General features: G+C 44.8%; 1 protein-coding gene across 1 annotated transcript; it reads right to left on the bottom strand.

Moving 5' to 3' along the window:
• Positions 1–1186: 1186 nt before the first annotated feature.
• LOC143664547 (arylacetamide deacetylase-like 3) lies at positions 1187–8547 on the bottom strand. Its single transcript, XM_077138082.1, has 4 exons — positions 8380–8547; positions 4750–4966; positions 3546–3609; positions 1187–1958 (listed from the first exon to the last, which is right to left on the bottom strand). Exons 1-4 carry the CDS (start codon positions 8545–8547, stop codon positions 1187–1189), a joined length of 1221 nt encoding a protein of 406 aa, XP_076994197.1.
• Positions 8548–13049: the final 4502 nt, after the last annotated feature.

A 13049-nucleotide genomic window follows, 5' to 3' on the forward strand; every position in this document is an offset into this window, starting at 1 on the left:
CAGAAAGCCAATAAAGCCTATGGGTGCAGTGAGATATTTGCTGGGACTGTTGAGAATGAAGTATTTAGACTTGACTCTGGAAGTTTATTAGTATGGAGCTGCTTAGAGCTTATGGAGAGGTGAAGGTGAAACCAACATGGAAGAGTATAGAACAGAGAAAGAGAGAAAGCAGCAATGGGACTGAGCTCCTGGATCACACCATGTCTGATTTATCACTGGAATTAATAATTACATAAGCCAATACATTATTTCTCTGATTTAGACCCATTTGAATTGGTTCTGTATCTTAAATAGAAATAGTTCTCACTAACTATCTTCTCCCTTTTAAGTCTCCTGATTCTCCAAAGAGTTGAGCTCAGTCCTACTTCAACTGTCATAGGCTCTGACTCAAGACTCAGCTTCCTTCCTCACTCTCTCTTCTAAATCTTACAATGTTGCATCTAGGCTTTTGGTTGGAAGCTCAGCTTTGACTCCAGAGCTCCCCCAATTGGGCATCTCTGAGCTACCTTCAGCTACCACTAAGTTGTCAATCACCATGGAAAACTATCCATTCTGTATTAATTCTTCCAGTACAGGGGGTGAAGATCTGATCTAGAAGCTGGTGATCAGAAGGGAAAGTGCCACTGTTCACTCAGAGGAGGATGCTGAAACCAGTTTCTACACCATCTGCACCACCCACCACTCAGAACATATGAACTCCACTAGCCTCTGAGTCAGACTGGAAAAGCCCCAGAAGATTATACCGGATGCTCCTATAATTCTTAGGTCCAGCCAACCAAGGCACTCCCATTGCACCCAAGCTAGATGAGTTCCCCTGGACTGTCTGATCCTTACTGCAGAGAGGCCATGGCAAATCATCTCTACAGGCTAATTCACTCTCACAACTGACCAGTGAAGATTGTCAGTTCAAAATTTCCCAACAGGGACCTGGACAGAAAATCCTACCCCGAACCTGCCTCCTCTACTGCTGTCATCTGAAACCTGCATTCTATGAGTCTAGAACTTCAGACATCTGAAACATGCATTCTTTGAGTCTAGAACCTGGAGCAGGAAGGAGGTAGCAATCTTCACACCCTCCCGAGCCCAACCTAGTATCACCTAAATCAGCAAAAGAAAGCACCAGATGATGGGGAACCAAGTAATGGTGAAAGCCAACTCCTGTAGCTCCAGCAGGAAGGAAAGATGGTCACAAGCACTTTAAAAAGCTCACTATTGCATTCAGAATTCTTGAGGAACAGGGGAAGTACAAGTAACCCATGTCAATAGTGTTGAGCACTCCATGAAAACCATCTTCCATGTGGTGCCAGGTCACAGGCACCTTCAGGTCCTCTAGTCTCTTCTTGTACAGCAGTGAATGGTCTCGGAGAAAATCATACTCACAGCTCACAATGCAGGTTTCTGGGAGCTGGGCGATCACGTCATCTTCTGCAATCAGGGGCGAGTTTATCACATCCAGAATGACGCTTGTTTCCAAATAGGCATCTTCATTCACAGGTGCAGGGGGCTTCGGTTGGTAGCCTCTCTTAAACCTCTCCGGGATGTTTTCTGATCCCATCCACTTTCCATACTTTGCCCAGACTTTAGCCGGCAAATGGGCACCATTCTTGATGGCACTCTCCCAGGAAGGGCTGATACCCAGGTAAACATGCCAACAGTAGAAATACAAATTTCGACTGAGCAGGGGGACCTTCCTGTTCTGTTGATAGGAAGGGAGCTGGAAATTCAGGGCTTGGAGAGCAGCATAAATCAGAATCTGAGCACGAATCTTGGGGAGATCTGGTCTGTTCAAAAGTTTTTGACAAATGATAGCTGCCGCTGTACCTCCTATGCTGTCACCACAGACTACCACCCGAGCCGGATCCACCCCGTATGTTTTCGGAGATTTCAGGAAGTGGATTGTGGCCACAAAGCAGTCTCTTAATGGAATCGGAAACTTATAATCAGGTGCCTTGCGGTATCTAAAGAGGAATTGAGGGACACTGCTTACACTCACCATGCCAGCAGAGCCAAAAAAACCCATCTACATCTAGCATCCTTTAACCCAAATGTTTACATTAATTCCCCTTTCTGAAACCTGAGCTGGTGAGGTTGGATGTGAGGCTTAAATGAGATACAGACATAAAGTCCTCAGTGTCTGGCACTTACTTAAGGGAACTCAGTAAGTGGGAACTGGGATTTCCACTGTCTCGATGCCCTGTTGGGGACCAGCCATGAACACAAGACCCCTGCGGTCCAGCTACATTGTTCAGCAACTTAGATTTTGCCAACACTAGCCCCATCTTCTAATTAATCCTGCCATGTCCACAGGTTCTGTGGGAGGGTCTCTGCATGCAGGTGACATGAGGTCCTCTTCCAAGCCAGCCACCTCCACTCTGGCCCAATGTTGCCACAAAGGAAGACCAACTTGGCGCTGTTAGACCTGCCAATTTGGTACGCGATTCCAGAAATCTGGATTTTGTGAGAAATTTCACAATTTTTTCATACTGGCCCACAAATTTAAAAACAAGTAAATAAACACTATGGGGAGAAGGAGCTTTTCTGCCAGCCGTCTCTATTCTGATGCTGCCTAATCCAAGCTCCCTTGGAGTCGTGCTGGGACAAAAGCAACGCTTTCCACCTGAAAACCGTGTCTACTTCAGTTCCATGAAATAACTTTCTTGCAGACATTTGCCTGCCTGTTCTTTGGATGTCTCTTTGTCCAGTATAACAGAATATTAAGTGGTACGAGTGTGAACAATGAGGGCAAGATTTCCCTCCTATGGCGGAAGTGGCTTTACAGCAGAGAATCGTAAAATGAGAAGTTTCTCTAGGACCCTTTCTCTTATCCAGGACTCACTCACTAGAAAGCCCAGCGGCAAATCCCTGCAGAGACATTGGCAATTGATCGTATTTCTTGACAGTATGGCATTTAAATGAAACTCCAGGAAGTGCTTAAGCAGGAGGAAATGGTCCTGGGTGATAAGGCAGAGGGCAGCAAAGTGGACAAAAAGGCCACACCAGCAGCCCTGACCATTCCTCACCACACATCCAGCTCACCTTAGTGGAGGCCCAGGGAGGGGTCACCCCAGGCACTCCACCCCTACCCCAAGGCACTACCAAACCTTCTCCCAGGTTCCAGGTGGGTAGGTGACTCTCGGGATCAGGTCGGATCCCCCAGCCACAGAGGCCCTCCCTCCAGGCGGTACTGAGGAGTGGCGTTGGCAGTTTGGGGGACTGTCCCGGTTGCGTGCTGGCCTTTAGCGGAGGGAGGTGTATGTGTTTGGAATGCGCAGGACTATTGGGCCCAATGGAGAACTATCCTACCCGAAAACACTCCCCTTGAAAAATCCCACACAGCTTCCAGATGATTCTGTGCACAAAGTGCCCCTGCTTAAACACACCCAGGAGTGCACACAAGGGGAGTTCCTCATTCTCTGCCTCCCTCTGCTTCTCTGTCTGTCTTCCTCTTTGCACCCTGTCCCGTGGCTTCTCCCAGCCCATTCCTCCAGACCAGAGCTTGGCTTCTTGACACCTGCAAACCTGTCCTCATTCCTCCCGTTACTCACCCAATAGCCAGGACCACCGAGTCACTCTCCTTGGACAAATGACAACATATGCCATGGTGGGTTTCTAGAAAATAAAAGGGTTTTAGCAATCACCATGAAGACTGGTGGGCTGGCAGTTACCAGCAAACCCTAACGAGGGTTTGCAAAGTTGTTTCTAACTGTGGAGCAAACTTCCTCTCAACCATGTCATTTGTCCTCCTTGGTGACACCGTCTGAACAAGTTTCTGTAAGACGCCACCCACCACCCACCCCAATCAATTCTGCAGTGCATTAAAAACACTTAGATGACCGTTTGATGGTTTAGCATGTGGTTAAGGGTGAGGGCTCTGGAGTTCAACAAATGGAAATTCGAATCCCACCTCCCTGAGGCCTGATTTCCTCATCTTTAAAAAGGGGATAATGATGAATCTACCTCTCAGGGCTGTGGTGTGGATTCAATGAGACCATGTCCCCAAAGGGCTTCCACAGTCGCTAGCACATACTGAGCTCTTCATAAATATTGGTCGTTGCTACCATTTTATCACACAGACCAAACTAAACCCGTTGTTCCAATAAATCCCTTATTCTCAGAGCCTACTGCCTCAGGACCCCAGCATTCTATAGACTGGACAGCACTGCTGAAGTCAAACAAGGTTTTGGGAGTGGTGTTTTTCTTTTTCTCACCTTAATTTTCAGGGAAAAAATTAAGATAATAGAATTGTCTCAATTTTTAGTTTTTTTCTCATTAATTTTCCTCAAATCTTTGGTCCTCCTATTTGCCTGAATGAGTATTTGTCTTAGATGATCCCCGATATGAAACCAAATGATGTGTTGAGTTATTTTCATCTACAAAACCCTTACTTCCAACTAGAAGGAGGTGATGGCTCCACGCCATTGAGCTTGTACTCAATACCACTTTAAAATGGCCCAACATTTGGTTAATTTTCTGTTATGTGGATTTCACCTCAATGAATAGAATGGCCTTACTTCCGGGGAGAGATGGGTGGATTCCCTATCTTGGCCACTTGAATGAGCTGAGACCCATAGCTGTCCGTTTCCCTGGTCCTAAGAGCAGCTTCCAGGCCAGGCTTTGGGGGGCTGGGGGAGGGGGGAGAGGGAGTACATGATGAAAGTCCATTTAACAGCTGATGCTGGAAAGAGGTGTCCAACTTGCCCTGCCTGAAGCTGTCCCCTTTTTATTAGGGGGTAGGTGAGGGATCCTTACTGAGACTCCCAAAGATGACCCCGCCACCGTGGAAGAAAATGATGCCCTTTCTGAGGCTGGAAGAGGCCGCCCTTGGCTGGTACAGCTTCACTGGGATGGTCCCGAAATGCAGGTCAGTGACCATGAGGTCAGGGTCCTTCCGCAGCACTGCCAAGTCGTGGACGAAACGGACAAATCTGGGCAAGGAACAGATTCCCAGTTTCTCAAATATCGAGCCCTGTCAGAGAGAGAGAAAAGGAAATGTTGCCGGGATGGTTTCAGCACTGGCCAGTCCTAGCATCCTGCATCCACTCCTGCCCTCGGCAGAGGGGCGGGCGGGGTGTGCTGCTTTGGAAGGATTTACGTACCCTGGAAAAGCCAGGCCTTAATCTTATTCCAATCTTGCGGGAGCAGCCTCTTCCTTTAATCCTTACCCAGTGCTGCAGGTTGGAAACCTGATTAGATTATCTGCAGGGAGATGTGACTCCCCAATTGTGGGTATTAACTTGATTAGAGGGAGACGCGACTCCACCCATTCCAGGTGGGTCTTGGTTAGTTTTACTGGAATCCTTTAAAAGAGGAAGCATTTTGGAGAATGCAAGAGAGCAAGAGAAGAGAGCACAAGAACCATGAGAGCCCACACAGCCAGAGGCCTTTGGAGATGAAGAAGGAAAACGCCCCAGGAGAGCTTCATGAAAGAAAAAGCCTGGAGAGGAAGCTAGCAGATGTCGCCATGTTGGCCACGTGTCTTTCCAGTTGAAAGAGAAACCCTGAACGTCATGGGCTTTTCTTGACTGAAGGTAACCTCTTGTTGATGCCTTAATTTGGACATTTTTATAGAATCGCTTTAATTGGGACATTTTCATGGCCTAAGAACTGTAAACTAGGAACTTACTAAATTCCCCTTTTTCAAAAGCCACTCCATTTCTGGTATATCTCATTCCGGCAGCTAGGAACTAGAACACACGGTCCTCAAATACTGTCCATCAGACGAGCCCTGAATGACACCTGGCAGTGTCCCCTCCCTCGTGCTTGAACTACACCCACCCCGGCTCTGACCCCTGACCCTCACCTTACCCCCACTCCCACAGTTCCCGCTACCTAGAACATGCCCCGCCCTCACCCCATCTCCAAGTGGCTCTGGCTCCCTTCCCTGGCCTGGACCTAATGTCTCCTCCTGAAACACCTGAGCCCACTGTCACACCCAGTATTTGTTACTCTTTTTAAGATGTGATACTGGCTTTGTGGCTAGTGTTTTAAGGGGGAGAGGGGCAGGATTTCTTATCTTTTAGAGAAAGCTATGAACTATTTAGATAAAAATAATAGAATGTCCAACATTTCTTCATAATAAAACAAGAGTGACAGAGGTATATAACCAAAAAGAAATGAAAGCAGGGACTCCAGCAAGTATTTGCACACCGATGCTCATAACAGCCTTATGCACAGTAGCCAGGAGATGCAAGCAACCCGAGTGTCCACAAAAGAGGAGCAGATAAGCAAATTGTGGCCTATCCATGCAGGAGAATATTATCCAGCCATAAAAAGGAATGAAGTTTTGATATATCCACAATGTGGATGAGCCTTGAAGATGTCATATTGAATGAAATAAGCCAGAGACAAAAAAGACAGACATTATATGATTTCACTTACATGAAATAATGAAATATCTAGAATAAGCAAATTCCTAGAGAAAGAAAACAGACCATAAATTACCAGGGTGGGGAGAGGTAAGGTAGAATGGGGTGCTATTGCATAAAGAGTGCAGAGTTTCGGTTTGGTTAATGGGTGGTGGTGATGGTAGCACAGCATTGTACTAAAAGTGGTCAAAATGGGAAATTTTGAGTTACAAATTTGTTACCACAATAAAAAGTGTGAAAAAAAATGGAAAAGGATGGGGTACAGATGGAACGGGATTGGCCAGGAATCCCTCTGGGTGGGGGTACATGGGGTTTCTTTATAATACACTCTCTCTCTCCTCTGGCATAGGTCTGATATTTCACATAATAGGAAACAGAAATAACAAATAAAGTGGCCGCTCCGTCAGGTCACTGCTTTTTCTGAGGTTTCTAAGCCTCTTCTGTGCCACAACCGCTCTGGTACTTGGCGAAGGCTGTGGACCTCATCTCAAAATACTTTTAAATGCATAAAATAAAATGCATGGGATTATAAGGAATGCAATTTATTTATATAGAGTTATCAAAATATCAAATTAAATGTGATATAATACTGTATGAGTTTCACTATTAACACAATAAATAGCAAGACCCAACAATCAGGCTAATAACTCCCATAATGTCAAAGGAACAAGGAGTGTTCACAGTTTTTCCCAAGCTCTGCTGACAACTGTAATGTGCCATGGCAATATACAGGATTCCTCTTGGTGACAAAGTCTCAGGGTCTGCTGTTAGGACTGCAGCTTTTTGTTTTCATTCATAATGGAAGGAATTGCTAGATTTTGGGTAGAGGTAAGTGAAAACAGGGTAATTTCTGCCCCATTTCAAATTCAGGGACCCCCTTGAATTCTAGCACCCTGGAGGGGTTTGGGAGAGCCCAGGCCAAGAAGCCTTGCTCTATCCCACTGCCCTTCTTTCCTTTCTTCCTAGCACCTGCCACTTTGTGAAGCTGTTTATTTGTAGTTTGCTTGTTGGTTTGCTTGCTGATTGGCTGTCTTCCCATCTCCACCCCCAAGACACTGTAAGCATCCTAAGGGTGGAGTCTGCCTGGGTCTCTCTCTCTCTCTCTCTCTCTCTCTCTCTCTCTCTCTCTCATCATTAATCCCCAGAGTCTAGAACTGATGCATGACCACAGCAGTTGCACAACACATCTTCGTAGAAAAAACAAACAAATCAAATACTCTGGGCCAAACATTGCTCCAAGCACTCCGCATAGCTCATCTCACTTAATCCTCATATGGTGTCGCAAAGTAGGGACAATTGTGAAAAAGATGAGGAAACTGAGCCACTGTACTTGGGAGCCTGGAGGATAAACTGTCAGAGTCAAGGCCAGAAAAATCACAGGGCCAAGAGGCTGCATCTTGTGAAAGCCAACCCTGAGGATAAGAGGTAGTTGCTCCCCAGTTCTTCTCTGTCAAAGGTTTTTCATGAGAACAAGCATTTGCAATCGCCTTTCATTATGTAAGAAGCTTAGGGAAATTATATTCTATATTCTATTTCTGTCACCTTTCTTGAAAAGGACGACGTTCATATCGACGACAGCAACCCAGTTTCCACCACGACTTATTTACTTGAATTTTACTAAACGACACAAACCAGGAATAACTGGCAGAATCTGACTGTTATACATAAACAGTTCTCTGTATCTCAGAAACACAAAACATTCTAAAAGTCATATTTAGTAGTTTCCCTCATCTGTACCAATTTACTCATTTGCTGAGTGCTTCTTGATATCCAGTTGTTTCCTCGTTTAAGAAAAGTTCATTCCTATCTGTTCATTTTTGTTTTCCTCTTAATCAGAAAAGGGAATCCTTCTTTGAATTTTGCTGGAGAAACCCTGGGAGAGAGAAACCCTGAGGACCCCTGCTGGAGAATGTGCCACCAGGGCTGATTCGAGGTAGAAGCTTCTAGTGTGTGTTTTTCTCCCATCTCATCCTGACCCCCTTGCAGCAAAGGACAAGTAAAACACAAAACTCACCCATGTGAACAGCAGTAGGAAAAGACAGTCGAGGACCCGCAGTTTCACTGGATGGCCGATGGCAGCAGGGATGTCCACAGTGAGAAAATGCTTGCAGACGGCCCACAACATGACCCCGCCGACAAACAGTCCACCTGCTGCGAGGAGGCTCAGGGCCAAGCTGAACATGCTGCTCCTTCCCCAGGAGAGGCCAAGAAGGACCTGGGACTCAACAGAGGCCGTCTGGGATGCTGTTTGGGCCCCGCAGAACTTATAGTGGCACCCTGCCCTCTGTCCCTCCTCTCCCTCTCCCACAGACAGCGGCCTAGCCAGGTGAATCACAGACCCAGGTGAGGGAGCTGGTTCTAGGACAGGCCCCAGGTAGCGGAGAAAGTGATTCATGCAAATGGACCCAGATGGAAGCAAGAGCTCAGAAGTTCCTGCTTCAATCCTGGACCTGGCCTTGAGAAAGCCTTCATGGGCATCACAAATGCCATCCCTCCACTTGCCCTCTGATGCTATCACCCACCCCTAGTGCCTCTCCAGCTACCCAGGCCCCCTGGCTGACCCTTAGCCTGCTGAGGGTGTCCTGGGGCCCCTGAAGCACTGTCCTCTGTGGTTCCTGCTCAAATGTCACCTACTCAGGGAGACGGCCCCTGGCCACCTTATTTTAAATTGTTCACTGCCACCACCACCACTCTAGCACCCCCTGCTTACGTTTTCTCTTTGGTCCTTGTTATCATCTGTGATAAAACCCACTTCACTCGTTCATGTGATCATCTGTACAGTGTATGCTCTGTGAGGACAGACACTTTTGTTTTGTTCCCTGCTTTGTCCCCAGAGCCTAGATCAGGGTTTGATACTTAAAGGGTGCTCAGAAAATATCTATCGAGTGAAGGAATGAACAGAACATCTTTATCCTCTTTGTTGTAAAAGACAGAAAAGTTCACCTGACTTTCCAGATTTGATCAGAGGCTGACGTCACTGTTTGCAATCTGCCCTGACACCTAGGTGCCCTCTCTACCTTGTTTTCTATTCTAATTTGAGAACTGGACTTGATAATAACTTTGTCTGCTGCCCTCCCCGCTCTGGGCTCTAGAGCTAGAGAGCAGCGGTTCTCCAACCGGGAAATTTTACCCCCAGTATCTGGAGACATGATTGTCACACATCAGGGCAGTGAGTGATAGTGGCATCTAGTGGATGAAGGCCAGGGACGCTGCCAAACATCCTACAGTGCAAAGAAAAGCCCCAACAGTGCTGACGTTGAGAAACCCTGACCATGAGCTGGTTACACTCTCTGAGCCTCGCTTTCCAAATCTGTAAGATGGGAGTAATAATATAGTATTCTCCCTGGGCAAACTAGCATAAACCTGGCACGTGGGAAACAGTTGATATCAATAAGCAAGGCTAAGGCATTTCTATATATTCTCCAAACACTTTCATTTTCCTTGTGGGCACGCAGAAAGACAACATTTTCCAGCCGTAACTGCATCTGAGTGGAGGTGGGGGGATGGTATGGGATCTAATGGGTAGAGGCCAGCCAAGGAGGTACTGAACATCCCACGGTGTGAGGACAGACTCCGTCCCCATCCCACCCCGTGATATAGAATATACCCAATCCAATGTATGGACAGTGCCGAAGTTGAAAAACCCCAGAATGTAATGCCCTCTCAACAGTGAGATATGGGACACTGAGCCGTGGCCACTTCCAGGTTTGTGGGGTTACAGCAGCTGCAGGAATTAATACATCCAGGAGCACATGATCCTTTTTGTATATAACTCCCCTGACATTTTCTTCCATGCCAATGGCATTTAATCATCAGGGCCCCTCCCTGTTATAATAGAGCTTGTGTTACACATTTACATAATAATTTCTGGATTTTTGTGGTGTTTGTGGTATATTTAATATTGAAATTCATAATTTACAGTAATTTCTCATTCAAATATATATTCACTTTTGAAACGAAATTATATTCACGTTTTTGAATATTTTTTTTGAAGAAAGTCCTCAAAAGTACACAGGCTTCAGCTACATAAAACTTGGGTTCATCCCAGGGTGTGTGTGTATGTGTGTGTGTGTGTAAATGTGAGCCCATGGGCATTGTATTTATAACCTGCTATTTTCATCAATAGTTTTCCATGTTAATAAATGTAATTCTATAAGGTACTTTTAGAGACAGAATGAGTCATTATTCCATTACTTGTATATTCTACAATTTATTTAACAATTCCCCTATTGTCAAACATTTAGATTGTCTCTGGTTTTCCTAAATTTTTTGAGAACACCCAATTACTTTCATAATGACTCTCTAAACATGGAATTGATGGATAAGAGATCAGAATATCTTCAGGCTTTTGGTACATGTTAACAAGCAACTCTTCAGAAAAGGGTATATCATTTACACCTCAACACAAACTAGACAAAAAAATGATGGTTTCCAGTACTCTCACCAAAACTAAATATTATCATAATATTTGAATTTGGCCAGTTTGATATACTTTTAAAATTTTATTTCACTGTTGTTGTAATTTGTATCTCTTTGATACCCTTGAGGGGGAGCATTGTTTCAAATTCATATTTTATTCTCCCATTGCAAATTCATGAGAATTCATTTTGCATGTTCATAACCTTTATCTATATTTCTATTGCTGTATGATTATTTTTTCACATTATCATATAGAGTAAGGATAGTAAACTTCTGTCATGAACACTGCACCCATTTTTTCAAGTTCGTTGTTTGCATTTTAACTTTGTTTACGTGGTTTTTCAGAATTGATGTTTATTATTAGGATGCAGTGGTAACTATCATCTCTCCTTTTATGTTACATACTCTGCGTCATGCTTAGAAAGACACTGTGGCAATGATTTTGAAAAGTAAGGATTTTCCTGTCAGAATATAAATATCTGAAATGGAAAACATGAATAGATCCATTACTAGGAGCTAGATAGAAAAACTGATTACTGGTCAACCACTGAGTGCCATAAACAGGTAAACCTTTTATATGACAAAAACAATATATAAACAGAAGTTGTGAAATGAACATGGCACTTTAGGTTCAATATTTTCTCCCTTGTTCTCCTGGAAGCCATGCAAGAGCACAAGCAGAATGAGGAGATAAATAAATATAAATCTAGAATCATTCTTGAGTCCTTGAATATATTATTTTGGGTGAGTATGCTAGCTGCTATAACAAACAGCCCCCGTATCTCATAGCTTGAGAGAATAAGGGTTTACTTCCCGCTCATACCACAGACCTGTGGGTGTCTGGAGGACAACTATTCTGCATGGTGATTATGGGCTCTGCGGTTTTCTATCTAGTGATTCTGCCATCCATTAGAAATCCAGAGTCCTCTATCTGCCACCGAGTTCTCTTTACCTTGAGAAACGGGAAAAACATGGAGGATTGCCTGCAGGAGAATTTAAAAGCCAGACCTAGAAATGCATCAGGCCTGCCCACATTTCTTTGGCCACAACTCAGTCATATAACCTCACGTCAATGCAAGGGAGCCTGGGAAATGTAAACCTACTATGAGCCTAGGAGGTAACTGAAATGGATTTTGATGAACTCATAGCTTTTCTGGCAGGCAGCCTCCCTGCCACCACTACCCCTCAAGGCAGGAAGGAGATTCAATGTAAAGGAAATTGGAAATTTACAAACTTGCCAGGATTGACTGAATGAAGGTCAGGGATGTTGTCAGCTTTCTTCAAAACAGGAAATGCAGGTGTCATAGGAAGCTATGGCTATTGATAGCTGCCGCACCAAACTAGGTGATCCTCAGGAGGACACCTGGAAGCTCCTGGCGAAATATCACATCTCCTGTCTGCTGATGCTCACCTGCCTGTCCTCAACTGTCACTAGAAATTGATGGCTTCTGCCCTCGGCTATCTTCCATGACAAAATCTAAACTGAAGTGTAGTTGGCAAAGGTGTCTGGGCAATGTCATTCCTGTACAAAGAAAAGAGCTTAGAAGGGTGAGCAGGGTGCCAAATGCCAGCATCTGGCACATGAAACAAACACCAGTTTGACCATGATGTTTACACCCCTTGAGGCCCAACTGAGGACCTAGGAGTCCACAAACCCCAGGCTAAATATCCCTGCTGTTTATCTTTGTACTGTTAATAGTATGGTTATGTTTTCATTGAGATATCCTTAAATTTCTAGCTATTTGTTTCCTTTGGCTACATTGTTGCAGTGTTATTTTGCACGTTGTTATCACATAGTTATATATTTACTGGGAATGGCATCCTTTATGGAAAGCAAATGAGATTCTTTTATGATACAACGTTTCCTGCCTTGAATATTTGCTCAGGGTCACAAACTACTAAGAATTTGGGATGAAACGTTACCCTACCTTCTTGTTTCTGAATAAAGATAATCTCTATAAGAGTAATTCTCCAAGATCTCTCTGCTTCCACACTCATTCCTCCATAGGGGAGGAGAATTAACTTTTCTTAAAGATCTTGAGAGGAGCCACTGGGCATGTGCATCTCAGCCCCTTTCTGTCTGTGGGATCTGTCTCTGCCAAGAAGAAGCATTCTGCTCTTGGTGGCCACGTACCCTCAGAGAGAGAGGTGTGATTGTTCAGTACCACCTGGCATCAGATACCCAATGTTGGCACACATATTTGTCCACACACCTAATCGGCCAATTTTGATATCAGTTTTATCAGAAGATGACATATCAATCAG

This window comes from Tamandua tetradactyla, chromosome 2 (genome assembly GCF_023851605.1).
Source record: "Tamandua tetradactyla isolate mTamTet1 chromosome 2, mTamTet1.pri, whole genome shotgun sequence".
Taxonomy (NCBI): domain Eukaryota; kingdom Metazoa; phylum Chordata; class Mammalia; order Pilosa; family Myrmecophagidae; genus Tamandua; species Tamandua tetradactyla.

What these genes read in the sequence shown, in the direction of transcription:
- LOC143664547 (XM_077138082.1), bottom strand. Translation starts at nt 8,547, where the DNA reads ATGTTCAGCTTGGCCCTGAGCCTCCTCGCAGCAGGTGGACTGTTTGTC. An exon ending in GGTCATCTTTGGGAGTCTCA is followed by an intron (nt 3,610 to 4,749) that starts GTAAGGATCCCT and finishes TTTATTTTCTAG; the next exon opens with AAACCCACCATGGCATATGT. An exon ending in TCGGTGGTCCTGGCTATTGG is followed by an intron (nt 1,959 to 3,545) that starts GTGAGTAACGGG and finishes ATTCCTCTTTAG; the next exon opens with ATACCGCAAGGCACCTGATT.